The sequence below is a fragment of the Myotis nattereri genome, assembly GCF_964212035.1.
Source record: "Myotis nattereri genome assembly, chromosome: 15".
Classification (NCBI taxonomy): domain Eukaryota; kingdom Metazoa; phylum Chordata; class Mammalia; order Chiroptera; family Vespertilionidae; genus Myotis; species Myotis nattereri.
Window position 1 is genome coordinate 2,587,909 of NC_138090.1, and position 13,632 is coordinate 2,601,540.

At 64.9% G+C, this 13,632-nt stretch overlaps 1 protein-coding gene across 1 annotated transcript in view; it reads right to left on the reverse strand.

Annotated features, from left to right (window-relative positions):
• The window catches only part of ZNF423 (zinc finger protein 423), a 94,009-nt gene extending 84,063 nt beyond the window's left edge, over positions 1–9,946 (reverse strand). Inside the window, exons 1-2 of the mRNA XM_081107021.1 lie at positions 6,732–9,946; positions 1,992–2,076 (exon numbers count right to left, since the gene is read on the reverse strand). Coding sequence (XP_080963147.1) covers positions 1,992–2,076; positions 6,732–9,878 — 3,232 coding nt within the window. The 5' untranslated portion in view covers positions 9,879–9,946. The remainder of the gene's footprint in view (positions 1–1,991; positions 2,077–6,731) is intronic.
• Between the last annotated feature and the right edge of the window lie 3,686 nt (positions 9,947–13,632).

The following is a 13,632-nucleotide window of genomic DNA, read 5'->3' on the forward strand; positions in this document are numbered from 1 at the left end:
GCAAGGGGCAGCCGGTCCATGCTTCTCTCTCATCGTTGATGTTTCTCTCTCTCTCCCTCTCCCTTCCTCTCTGAAATGAATTAACATATATTTTAAAAATATTTTAAAAACAGGGAGCCCTCACCTGCCACCTGAAGACACCAGGCAGCTTCCAGGCTCCCCACCAAGGGGAGGCGAGGCGCCCGAGAGGGGGCGCCTCTGAAATCGCTGCGGGCCCATTAGCCGGGCACGCCCCTCACGCTCACAAGCAGAAGCGCGGGCGCCTGCTCCAGGCCCACGCCTGCGGACACCCTCACCTGCACCTCCTGACACCCGGACGCGCTCTCGGCAGCCATGACAGACGGGTGGTTTCCTTCCTCGACAGGGGGCTTTCAAACGGAGGAAATGAGAAAGCCGCCAGTCCCCCTGTCAGGCCCAACTCTCAGGGCCCTGCCTGCCTGTCCTGGGCCCCTGACGTCCCCTCACCTCGGGGGAGCCCCACCACACACAAGGTCAGGGTCAGCGCCTTCGGGGGGCCCGCTCCTGGTCCCTGGGACGCTGGGCCCCTGCACCCACTGAGCACGGCGATGCTGGAGCTGGTGGTGGGGGCAGGGGCACCAGGGGCCAGACTCGCCCTGAGCACCGATGTGGTCACTCTCTCAGCCGCTGGGGCAGCATGCTGTCAGACAGCCACTTTGGAAAGTTGTCACACCCACCGAAGGCGAGCCGACTCCCAGCCGTGACCCACCCAGCCAGCCCTAGAGACGGCCATTGGCCACTGAAAACGGCACGCACATGTTCACCCGACACCTACAGCGACGCTCACGGCAGCGCATGAATGGAAACAACTCAGAATGCAAGCTCCCCAGGTGCCCATCGCGAGTGGATGGATGGCGATGTGGTCACACGTGGAATATTACACACCCGTGAAAAAGAACCCTGTCCAGTCACAGGCGCTCACACGAACGAGCCAAAGACACTGGATACAAATGAGCGGAGACGCTATGAACTCATTTAGTGCAAAACAGGCCAGAGCAACCTAAGCTGCTAGTCACCAGGATGGGGGTGACCTGTGGGTGGGGGAGGGCCAGGCAGGGGGTTCTGGGTGCAGGAAAGGCCGGCTTCCTCAGCGGGTGGCGCACACACAGGTGTGCTCGGTTTGTGAGAACGCATTCGTGGTACCAGCCGTGGCTGTTTTTTTATGCACACCGTCATTTAAAGGTTGTACAAAACTCCTCTGAGGCGTGGCTGCTGTTAAGACTCCAATGAAAAGATTCAGAGGAAGAGAAGGAGGGAGGAAGTGACCATCAGGAAGCTCAAGGCGAGACTGACCCCCTCTTCTCAGATGGCAAAGCCCTGGAGAAGGCGGCCACACCTGCAACCTGAGACCCAGGACACCAGGACCGCAGGCTCCGAGTCCACGCCGCCACCCCTCCCCACGCGCCCTGCGCTCAGGGGAAGCCCAGCCGGTCCCTCTCCTCCAGGGCCCCCGCCAGGGGACCACGCCCACCCACGGAAGGCACGTGAGACTCACAGCTTCCCTCCACACCCACACCTCGGGCCGCGTGGGGCCCCCGGGACTCGGAAAGCTCCCTCCCGGAAAGGAGGGGTTTTGCGAAGTCCAAACCTCTTGAAGGGGAACAGGGAAACGCTGCGTGAATCCGTGAGCATCCTGTCGGACATGTGCCCGAGGGACCCGCCAGCTCAGTGGGAGATGTGAGCCGTGAAGTCTGCTCAACGTCATGACGTACGACACGGAAGCACGAGGGCCCGAGTGCCTGACCGCGGGAAAGCACTTCGTCCCGGACACGGAGGGAAACTGAGGCGGGAGGTGAAGGGGCTGTCACAGGTGGGACTGTGATGGGAGCGGAGCCGGGGCCGGAGGCTGGATGGGAAGGAGCCAGTGCCGGCCCTCGCTCTCCCACCCGAAATGCCCCGCCACAGCGGCCATGTCCCCCCCACCCTCAGAGCCGGCGGCGGGAGGACAGGAACGGCGGCCCGCGGCCCCTTACCGATCATGTGGTTGGCCACGTGGATCTGGATCTCGCGCTCGTTCTCGAAGGTCATCTGGCACTTGATGCACTGGTAGGTCTTTTTCTGTTTGGAAACCGAAACAGGCAGGAGTCAGACAGGCGGGAGGGAGGGGCGAGCAGAGGCAGGAGGTCCGCAGCCCCGCTCACTCGGGGTTCCCCGATGGCTCTGGTCCCCCCGGGGCCGCTCTGGGCCGTGTTCCTCCCGCCTGCTTCTGAACCAGCTCTGCAGCCCGGGAACGGGGTCGGGCTGCATCCAGAGCAGCGGCTCCCTGCCAGGCCTGCAGACCTGCCCCCTCCCACGGTCACGCGAGGAAGCTGAGGGAGGCTGCCCCACGGGAGGGTGTGCCAGGCCACCCACCCATCCTCCACCTACCTACCCTCCGTCTCTTCACCCATTCACCACCCATCTCATCTTCACCCATTCACCCACCCATCTTCCACCCACCCACCCATCCTCCTCTTCATCCATTCACCCATCCATCCTCCTCTTCACCCATTCATCTACCCATCTGTCCACCTACCTACTTACACACACACACACACACACACACACACACACACACCTTTATCCAGCCAGCCAGCCATGTACACAGGGTCGGACATGCACATGAGGACACACACAGACATGCAACACACATATGTACACCCCATGCTCACCCTCACCCCAATCTCCAGTGACACACAAGCCCCCTTGAAGACACCCCCACACCGCACACGACAACCAGCTCCCCACATCACAGGTGCACAGACGCCACACTCTCCACGGAGGGAAGACCACAAGCTCACTCAGGCTGACACATCCAGTCTCGTCCCTAAACAGCTTCGGCACCCTCCCTGGAACCCTCATAGCCACGCCCATCCTCTCCCCATCCTGAGATGCACCAGCAGCCTCTGGCCCCGTGTGCACAGCCCCACCCAGATCCGCACCCCGTGACCATTCCTGCAGACTCCCGTGCCCACATGTGCACTCACACACAGGCATGCACACGCACACACAGGCTCACCACACCACACCCGCGACGGTGCGCGTGGACCCAGCGGCCCGGCACAAAGACGGCCCCGTGGCCTTGCCTGCTCGGCTGGGGTGCCCATGTCCAAGCAGAGGACACCAGCGGGGCTGCCGGTCCCCAGGCAGGGGGACAAGCACGTGGAGAAGCGGGTGAGGTCTCTCTCTCTCTCTCTCTCTCTCTCCCTCCCTCCCTCCCTCCCTGGATTTCCCGCTGCAACCTTGGCCGCCCCCTCCTCGCCCCAACACCTCCTCTCGGTCTGTCTCCCCTTCTCCATCCCCAGGAGACGCCCCCTCCTCCAGAGCCTCAGCCCCGCCGGGCGACAACCGCGCACAGAGCTTGGCATTCAGAGCAGCACCTTTGCCACCTGCCGCTTCCCCGGGGGGCGGGCAGGGGCCCAGGAGAAGCAACGCTGAGCCCCGGGCAGCCGCCGAGACCCGGGCAGGAGAACACAGGGGATGCGGACACGGGGACAGGAGGGCAGGCGAGGGGAAGGACAGACAGCAGAGCTGCGGAGGTCCAGGGCGGCGACCACAGCTCGCATTTCTTGAGCACCTACTGTGTGCAGGCACTGTCTACTCGGACTCTCCATCGCCCCAAGCTCGCCGCAGGGCTGAGAACGTGGAGTTCCAAGAGGCTAAGCCCCTTGGCCACAGCCCGCGCCGGGATTCAGGCCTGGCAGGCTCCCTCCGGAGCCCCCGTCTGAGCTGCCGTCCGGGGCTCCAGGCCCCAGACCACTGAGGACGGCTCTGGTCCAGGCGGCAGGAAGGTGGTGTGGCCGGGGCGAGCCCTCTGATCGGGACGCCTGTTCCCGCTCAGGGAGGGCGTGGGAAAGCACCCCCTGGCCCCCTTGGCACCGTGGCCTGGAGTCGGGGTGATGCTGTTATTACCCATACACAGAGGGGGAGGCGGAAACCTCAATGCTTCACGCTCTAGCCAACAGCAGCCTCGGCCCCACGGGAACCCAGTCCTCCGAGAGCTGGTTGCTATGGATACGCTCCCGAGGGTCCCAGCCTGCCAGCCCCCAAGCCCCTCGCAGCCCCCAGAGTCTGCTCCTGCCAGCGTGAGTCCTGGGGGAGGGCGGGGGCAGGGGGGGCTGGCAGACAGCTGGGCCCCTGGCCCCGGGCGTGCCCAGGCAGGGGGCCAGGCCCCGGAGACGGCGCCCTCAGCGGGGAGGTGCCGGGCTTTGTCTCGCTCCTGTCTGCGCACGGCCCATCTGCCCGGGGCCTCGCGCTGGGATCGCCCGCGCACCTCCTCTCCCACAGGCCTGGCCGCAGGCAGGAAGGCCTGCCGGGCGCCGCCAACAGGGCCCCTCGGGTCTGACCCGGCGGCGCCGCCTCACACAGCTGTGCGTCCTGGGGTTCACGGCGCCCCCTTTCTGGGCCTGGGTCCTCTCTCTGCCAAGGCAGAGGTCGCAGCAAGGCTCCCAGGTTGTTGCCATGGAAACAATATAAGAACCGATACCTACACAGTGGGGGCTTTAGGAAGCGGTACTGGATGTGGGGTCCAGGGCTGAGACAGGGAAGGAGGCGGCTCCAGCAGCCCCAGCGCCGTGGCGGGCAGTGCCAGAGACAGGGATGGGGCCGGGTGCACCTGGGAGGGGGCAGAGCAGGGCCCAGCCAGAGCATGGGGTGACCACCCCAGGCCCTGCCCCCGCCCCCGCCGGCCTCGCCCGTCTTGTAACCAGGATGGGCTCCGTGTGGGTCAAGCCGGGCTGTGGCACCGCCTATCACCTGGCTCACGGCCCGTCTCTGCCTCTCGAAAGCGGGGGCTCAAGGCCCTCTTCCTGACTGTCCTGAGCCCGTCTCCTCGTCTGTCCCGTGAGCTCTGGAAGCACCGAATGGATGAAGCCGTGGGCATCCTCGCCCCCACAGACGGCCATGGTGATTACCCACGGGAAGGGGCGTCTGCCATGCGCGCGCCATCCTCGGAGCGAAACAGCCCGGGAATGAGGCACCGTATTCAACCCCTGACGCGGAGCAGGCCCTGGCCCATCAGAGCGGATACACACTCCGAGTGGCCCCCAGTGTCCGCTGTGGGGAAGGACGCTGCTGCTCTGACCGCTCTTGTTTCTAGCACCCGCTGGCCTGACCGGGAGGAGAGAGGTCCAGAGCCGTCAAGTCATGGGTGGGGCCCTGGCCCGTTCGGCTCAGAGCATCAGCCTGCAGATGGAATACCGGTCAAGGGCACATATCTTGGTTGCAGGCTCGATCCCCAGCTGGGGTGTGTGCAGGAGGCAACCAATTGATGTGTCTCTCTCACATCGATGCTTCTCTCTTTCTGTCCCCACTCCCTTCCACTCTCAAAAAGTCAATGGAAAAATATCCTCAAAAATAAAAAAGTCACAGGCGGAGAGAGGAGATTGCAACCCAGGCCCCTGACGTCAGGCCCAGATGCTCCCAAGTCCTCCCACGTCGGCCGGCCAGCACGCTGAGACCGAGGACAGAGCTGGGCAGCAGTGGCCAGGAAGGGCCACCATCAGGACCTAGCTTGGGGAGCTGGGCCAGGGACCCCCAAAGTGCCTCCCACTGCGGAGTCTGCCTTCCCTCTCTCCCGCCTCCTCATTCCCTCACTGGCTCCCCCCTCGGTGTCCCCGGGCCCAGGCCCCAGTTCTGAGCACACAGCGAACATCCCCGTCTCCCCACAGGCTCCTGTGTCCAGGCGCCTCCCCTAAATCCCACCTCCCTGCCGGCGGCACCAACAGCGGCCTCCAGGGGGAGACACCCCTGGGGTGTGCTTGGCACCGATCTGGAAACAAGACAACCTGAGTCCGTGGGGATCCCCAGCCCGTCCTCTCTGACACCCGAGGGCCCTGCCGGCTCCAGACTTGCCATCAGGTGCCCCCTGGCCACTGTCCCCAGAGCCCGTGTGGACCCTCCAGTAGCCGGGACGCCGCTGCCTCGTTGAAACCCCTGGGTATGGGCCTGTGGCTCCCCTGGTCTGGCACCTCCCATGGCAGGGTCCATTTCTGACTCCTTGGCTGCTAGGCAACCAAACATAATGGACACTCAAAACAAATTTGATGAATGAATCACTCAATCAATCAGTCAATGGATCGTTATTGTTAACAGTAAGCGGGACCATTTCTAGAGCCTTCATGTACCAGCAACTGCACTGACTATACTGATGCTGCCGCGGATGGTACTGGCCAGTGGTTAGAGCCAGCATGCCTGAGCCCTGAATGCCAGGCTCAGGTCTCCATGGGGATATTACCTCCGTGAGTCGTCAAGACTCCTGGATCTAAAGCTGGGAAAGCAAAGCGGCTTTCCCCTCGGGGCCACCCCGCCGGGAAGAAGCCCTCCCCATCCATCACAAGGATGACGGCGCTATGACGGGAGCCCTCACTGGGTGCCACACGACGGGAGGGTTGGAGCACGCCCTGCGCGACTGACGACGGGAACACGCACTGCGCCGGCTCTTCCCCCGATGACGTCATGGGCCGACATCACGGGCCCTCACAATGCATCAGCCAAGACAATGACCCCCTTTCCCAGACAAGCTCTTGGCAAATGAGGCTCGGAGAGATCAATAATGTACATGTGTCACACAGCTCGAGGGGCCCTGGCGACACGGGGCTCATACTAAACTCACCGCCTGCCCGCGGCATGAGCGAGCTGCTCCTCGGGGCCAATGCAGAGCTCAGCGTGGGGGCTCCCGTGGGGACCAGCCGGGCCCCAAGGCGCCGGGGTCAGGTTCGGGCGGCCGCACTTACCCGGGGCACGGGGGACGTCTGGGTGCCTTTCCGGGGCCCGCTGGTCTCTGGCGTGAGGTCGCGGTGGTCCACCTGCATGTGGCTCTCCAGGTCCTCGGCGCTCTCGAACTTGACGCTGCACTCGGGGCAGCGGAGGCCGGCGCAGGGCCGGTCGGCGGGCTCGGGCGGGGCCAGGCCGCCCACCTGTCCGTTGGCGCTGCGGGCCATGCAGCCGGCGCAGAGGCCGTAGGGCAGCCCGTTGACGTCGAGCTTCACCAGGTCCTGCTTGCTGCGGAACTCCTTGAGGCACAGCGCGCACTTGTAGAGCTTCTGCAGGCCCTGGCCGTTGGGGGAGGACGCGGCCGAGCTGCCCGCCAGCTTCTGCATGTGGAAGGTGCCGTGGATCTTGAGCTCGAGCGTGGAGGTGACCGTCTGCATGCAGACCACGCAGCGGAAGCCGGTGAGCGAGTTGCGCAGGTCGGGGTGCATCTGGCAGTGCTCGATGAACTCCTCCTCGCTCTGCAGCGGCAGCTTGCAGATGCGGCAGGTGCCCGTGTCGAGGCTCTTGCTGTGCGTGACCTTGTGCTCGGTGAGCGTGAGCAGCGAGGGGAAGCGCTCGCCGCAGATGGGGCACATGTAGTGCTTGGCGGGGCCCCGGTGCGTCTGCAGGTGCTCCCGGAGCCCGTTCTCCGAGAAGAAAGTCCGCGAGCACACGTTGCACTTGTGGCTGCCCTTGATGAACTCGGCCTTCTTGCGCGAGCCGTCGTCCTCGCCGGGCCGGATGTTGTGGTCCCGCAGCCGATGGTTCTGGAGCAGCACCTCCATGGTGTAGGCCGCCCCGCAGATGTCGCAGCCGTACATGGGCTCCGACGCGTCCACGTCGTCCTCGCTGGCCTCGTGGCTGTTGGGCGCCTCGGGGTTCTTGAGCAGCATGCCCTGCAGGTCGGCCGGCTCGGCCTTCTTGGCGGCGGCGGCGCCCGGGGGCACCCCGTTGGCCGTGCCGTTCTCGGCGGCGGCGTCGAAGACGCAGTGCTTCTCGCGCAGGTGCTTCTCCAGCAGGATGATGGCGTGGAAGGCCTTGCTGCAGAAGCGGCAGTTGTACTTCTTGCTGTGCGTGGTGATGTGGCACTGCAGCTCCACCTCGGTGCTGAAGGTCTCCCCGCAGAAGATGCACTTGTGCGCCTTGGCCGGGTTGCCCAGGTGGCTGTGCTTGACGTGCGCCTGCAGGTCGGCCTCCTTGCGGAAGTCCCAGTTGCAGGCCGTGCAGCGGTACATCTTCTTCTCGTTGCTGTGCTTCACCGCCAGGTGCACCTGGATGGACACCTTGGAGTCGAAGACCTCCTGGCACAGTGTGCAGTGGTAGAGCACGAAGGTGTGCATGTCCAGCAGGTGCTTCTGCAGGTCGTCCACCGAGGAGAACTGCTTGTCGCAGCTCTCGCACACGTAGTGGGTGGACGTGGTCATGTAGTGCACCGTCAGGTGCTGCAGCAGGGACTCCTGGGAGTCGAAGTCCTCCTTGCACTGGGGGCAGGCCTGCTTCCGCAGCAGCAGCTCCAGGTGCAGCTTCAGGTGCGTCTGGAAGCTCTCGAAGCTGGAGAACTTGAGGTCGCACTGGTTGCAGGGGTACTCGCCGTTGGAGATGGCGTCGGCGCTCAGCGCCAGCCGCTGCCGCTTTGGGGACGACACCTCCACGTCGGAGGAGACGGGGCTCTGCTCGGCCTTGGACTTCTTGCCGTGGGCCAGCGGGATGTTCTTGTGGTTCTCCTTGATGTGCTTGGTGAGCTTCAGGATGGAGCCGAAGATGGGCGAGTTGGTGCAGTAGGGGCAGGAGTAGACCTCCATGAAGGACTGCGCGGGCCGCGCCACGGGGGACTCGAGCTTGGCGCCGCCCACGCCGCAGTGGGCCTGCTGGATGTGCTCGGTGAGGGAGGACTCGGTGAGGAAGCCCATGGAGCACTGGTTGCAGAAGAAGGCGTTGCTGCCGTCCGCCGGGGTGGCGCCGGGGCCGCAGTGGGACACGCGGATGTGCTCCTGCAGGCTGTTGATGTCGGCGAACATCTCGGGGCAGTAGTTGCAGTGGAAGGCGGACAGGCCGCCGAAGGGCAGCGCGGGGGAGGCGTGGTTCTTGTGCAGCTTGAGCACGTGCTCGTTGAGCGTGTACAGCGTGGGCACGGCGTCCAGGCAGATCTGGCACGTGTGGCTCTGCTGCGGCTTGTCGGCGTGCATGGTCTTCAGGTGGATCTCCAGCACGGCCAGGCTGGGGAAGTCCCGCTTGGAGCAGTAGGGGCAGCTGTACGCCACCTTGGACCAGCCCTGCCCGTCCTCCCGCATCTTCTTGGAGCCCCGCAGCGGCTTCAGGGTGGAGTCCGGGGTGGAGCCGCGCTCCACCGAGGCGCTGGAGTCGGGCGTGGCGCTGCTCATGGAGGCCACGCTGCCCAGCACGGGGTCGGGGCTGGCGCTGTGGTTGCTGGAGTCGGGCTGCCGGTGGCTGTCCAGGTGGCAGTAGACGCCCTCCACGGAGGAGAACTGCTCGGGGCACATGGGGCACTTGTGCTTCTGGTGGGCGTGGGCCTGGTGGATGTGGGCGAGCAGCGCGCTCTCGTCGCCGAAGGCCTCGGGGCAGTGGATGCACTGCAGGTCGGCCTTCTCGGAGAGCTGCGGGTGCCGCGTGAGCACGTGCTTCTCCAGCGCCTCCGTCTGGCTGAAGGTGTCCTCGCAGTAGTCGCACATGAAGTCGTCCTTGCGGGCCTCCTTCTCGCACTTGGCCAGGTGCTCCTTGTTCTTCTTGTGCGCCTGCATGTGGCTCTGCAGCGAGCTGGTGGACGAGAAGCCCCGCTTGCACACCGAGCACTTGAAGGGCTTGCTGGAGCTGTGCGTCTTCAGGTGGATCTTGAGGTGGTCGCTGCGGGAGAAGGCCGCCTCGCACTCGTGGCAGTGGTACTTCTTGTCGCCCGTGTGCAGCTTGATGTGGCGGTCGCGGCTGCGCTTGTGCTTGAAGAGGCGGCTGCAGTAGGTGCACTTGAACGGCAGCTTGTCGCTGTGGATCTGCTCGTGCCGCTTCAGGTAGCTCAGGCGGATGAAGGACTTGTCGCAGAACTGGCACGGGTACGGCAGGCCCGTGCCCCCTTCCTCCTCGCCCAGGCCCAGGTCGCAGCCATCTCCGATCATCTGCGTGGGGGACGCCACATCCTTGCTGGAGGGAGACGAGGCCACCCAGGAGAGCTGCGGGTCGTCGTCAGCATCTGTGGGGCGGGGGGCGGGGGGGGAAGGCGGAGAGCAGATTAGAGGCGATTCCCAGGGCGGCCGCCAGGCAAGGACAGAGCCAGCGTCTCCACCGCGAGGCTGAGGCTTGTTAGCTGGCCGGCCGGGGGCGGAGGGGGATGGGGGGCCGGAAGGCAGTGGCCATGAGGGCCCTCCAGCCCACAGAGGGGGGGGGCAGGGGGCGGCGGCAGGAAATGGAGGGGCCGTGCCCTCCCCCTCGGCGACACCTGCCTGGGCCTCGATGGACAAGGTGCCCCCGCGCAAACGGAGGACTTGGCCCCTTCCCTGAGGGGGTGCAGGGGCCGCTGGGACAGAGCCACCGGAAATGAGACACATTGGAGCGCCTGATGGAGACCCAGGGTGCCCTCCCTCCACCCCCTGCCCTGGCGGGAAGCCCTTTCACTGGTCCCGGGGGCATGGGCAACCCTTGGCGAGGAAACACGACGCATGCTCACGAACTGTGCTGGCCACGTCATGGAGGATGGGGGACCCCGAGGAAGTTGGGCGGCTCCGCCCGGTGGCAGACACACGCGAGGCGGGAAGTCGCAGGCACGTGGCATCGACACCAGGGCACACGCGGGAGCGGGCAGAGGCCATGGAGGAGGGTCTGTGGTTTCCAGCCCAAACCACGCTAAGGGGCTGTTTTCTTTGCTTCCCTTGACACCATGGTGACCCAAGCCCGGGGGATGAGGGGGTGCCTGATGGTGGCTGAGAAGAGGAGGGGCCAGGACCCAGGTGGCCACGGAGCTCAGAGCCCGTGGGCCCTTCAATCCCCTGGGGGGCGGGGCTCTCCTCACACAGACACCCTGTGCGGCCCACCTCCCGGGGGCCGGAGCCACCCCCACCTCCTCCCCCGCCCTTGCTGGCCCACCCAGCCTCAGAGGAAAGGAGACAAACAAGGGACTGGCTGTTGCTGGGAGAACAAAGGCACACAGGACGCAGCACCTGCAGCCAGGGAGGGTCCCCGAGACGCGGCAAGCCCAGCGCCGGGGCAGGAGGGCGTGCCAGGCTCAAGCGGCGCCGGTGGATTTAAAACTTCATAATGAATGAAACGGACCGCAGGCTGCTCCGCGCAGATTCGGCCGCACTGGCCTCGCTCTGCAACCTGGACATCAAGCGCGGCCCCGCCAGCGGCAGCCTCGGACGCAGCCGGAGGGTCTGGGCTGCGGGGGGCAGGGCGGGGGGACCACATCCCGGCCCAGGCAGGCACGGCATGCACACGCACACAGCTCACAGCTCACGCAGCACCCACAGTCACACAGATTACACCTACACCTACACCTATACTCACCTACACACAGCCACACCTACCTTCACACGTTACGTATGGTCACATCCTCTCCCACACACACACATCCACTCATGCACTACCGCTCACGCACAAACACGCATGCACACGCACTCACACCACATACGATCATACTCTCCCACACACACACATCCACTCATGCACTACCGCTCGCACACAAACACGCATGCACACACACTCACACCACATACGATCACATTCTCCCACACACACACATCCACTCATGCACTACCGCTCACACACAAACACGCACGCACACACACTCACACCACATACGATCATACTCTCCCACACATCCACATCCACATCCATTCATGCACTACCGCTCGCACACAAACACGCATGCACACGCACTCACATACTCACGCACACTCCCCTGCAGACACACCCGCACTGCCGTCACACTCCTGCTCACAGGGACACCGGGCCCTCTCAGCTCCCTGTGCTGTCCCAGGCCAACCCCGGCCTCGAGAAATGGCAGGGTCCCTCGGGGCTGCCTCTGAGCCTGCTCCTAAGCCTCACCCCCACCCCGGTGCCCCGTGCACCCCCCTGACCGTGTGAAGGGCTGCCCGATGCCGGCAGGCACGGCTGGCAAAGCTCCCGGCCCCGAGCCCCGTATCTCCGGCAGCCGCCCCACCTCTGGAGCCCAGCCACCCCGCCTGGCCCAGGCACCTCCCCGAACGCCCTCCCAGCGTGAGCACCTGCTCCCCCGGGGGGTCTCACATTACGGGCGCTTCCGACGGCAAAGACGCAGGCGCCGTCAGCACCTCGGATTAGAAATGCCCGCCTCCCTGGTAACTCCCAGCCCCTGCTCGCTGGGCTCTGGGCGCAGACAAAGGGGCCCACGGGAGGAGTGGGCGGAGCTGGGGCCGCGGGGGGACCTGCGGGGACCCGCCCCAGGCCCGCTGTTACTATTGTGCTGTCTGAGCTCAGACTCACTCAGGCTGCCGGGGAGCGTGTCCTGCGGGCCCAGCAACACTGCCAAGCGCCTTCCCGCGACCACCCACGCGGGGAACCAGGGTCCCTCCCACTGCACAGACGAGGAGCCCGTGCCTCGGTTTCCCCGGGAGGTGACAGCACCAGGCCGGTCCACTGTCAGCCCCCTGACCAGAATGCGGGTCCGAGTGCGCTTCTGCGGGTCAGTTGGAGAAGAGGCCGCCGGCGCAGGTGAGAAAGGGGGAGGGCACGCGGCCGGCCTCCAGCGCGGTCACGGTCTGCACCTCCTCTGGGCCCGCTGTGGCGGGAGGACGGGGCTGGCCCACCATCCGCATTTCGGGGAGGGGCCCACCGAGGCCGGCGAGGCCCAGGATGGCCACCGGCTCCTGGACCCCGTGCCCCCTGCCCTGACACCCCTCCCTGTGTTTGTTTGTCCGCCCGGGCACACTCCCCCGGACCCCGGAGACTCCGTGTCCACCTCTGAGGAAGGGGAGGCGCTGCGCGGAGCGGATGGGGACATCACTGTGGAAAGGCACCGTGCTCCGTTAACGGGAACCGGGAACCGGGAACCGTCCCGAGAAGGCACGGGGCTCGAGAACGCGGATGAGCGCTGGGCCGAGGCGGGCGGGTTGGGAGAGGTGCGCCCCGGGCGCCAGGCAACCTTCCGAGGTCGGGATCAATCCGACCCTGGACTGGCGGGGGCACAAGGCTCTGTAAATGCACCGAGGCCTGGAGCTGCTCGCTTGGAACAAGCGAACTTGAGGGTTTGCCAAGGACATGTCACTAAAGCTGTGGAAGAAAAAGCCCCGCTTGCCAATCAGAAGGATGAGTACTACTAGCCCTGGCCGGGGTGGCTCGGGTGGTCGGTGTGTCCCCTGCCCCAAAAGGTCGCTGGTTTGATTCCCGGTCAGGGCACATGCCCGGGTTGTGTGCTCAATGCCCAGCAGGGGGCAAGCAAGAGGCCACTGATGGATGATGTCTCTCTCTCCCTCTCCCTTCCTCTCTCTAAAAATCAGTAAAAATATTTAGAAGGAGGAGGAGGAGGAAGAGGAGGAAGGGGAGGAGGAGGAGGGGGGGGAGGAGGAGGAGAAGGGGGTAGGAGGAGGGATGGGGAGGGGGAGGGGGGAGGAGGAGGGAGGGGGAGGGGGAGGGGGGGCTAATTAGTGCCACTAGTGGTAACACCAGCCGTCACATTTATTGGGCTCGTTTCAAGGGCCGTCCAGCTCAGCCAGCTCCCTGCTTCTTCCCCTTGAGGTGGTGTCCGGCCCCTGAAGACACGGACGTTCGCTTGGTGGCTTAGAGGACACGCTGGACTTAGACTCCCAGCTCCACCAAGTTAATTAACCTCTGTCAGGTTTTTTTTTAATATATATTTTTATGGTTGATAGTATTATAGATGCCTCCTATCTGTCCCCC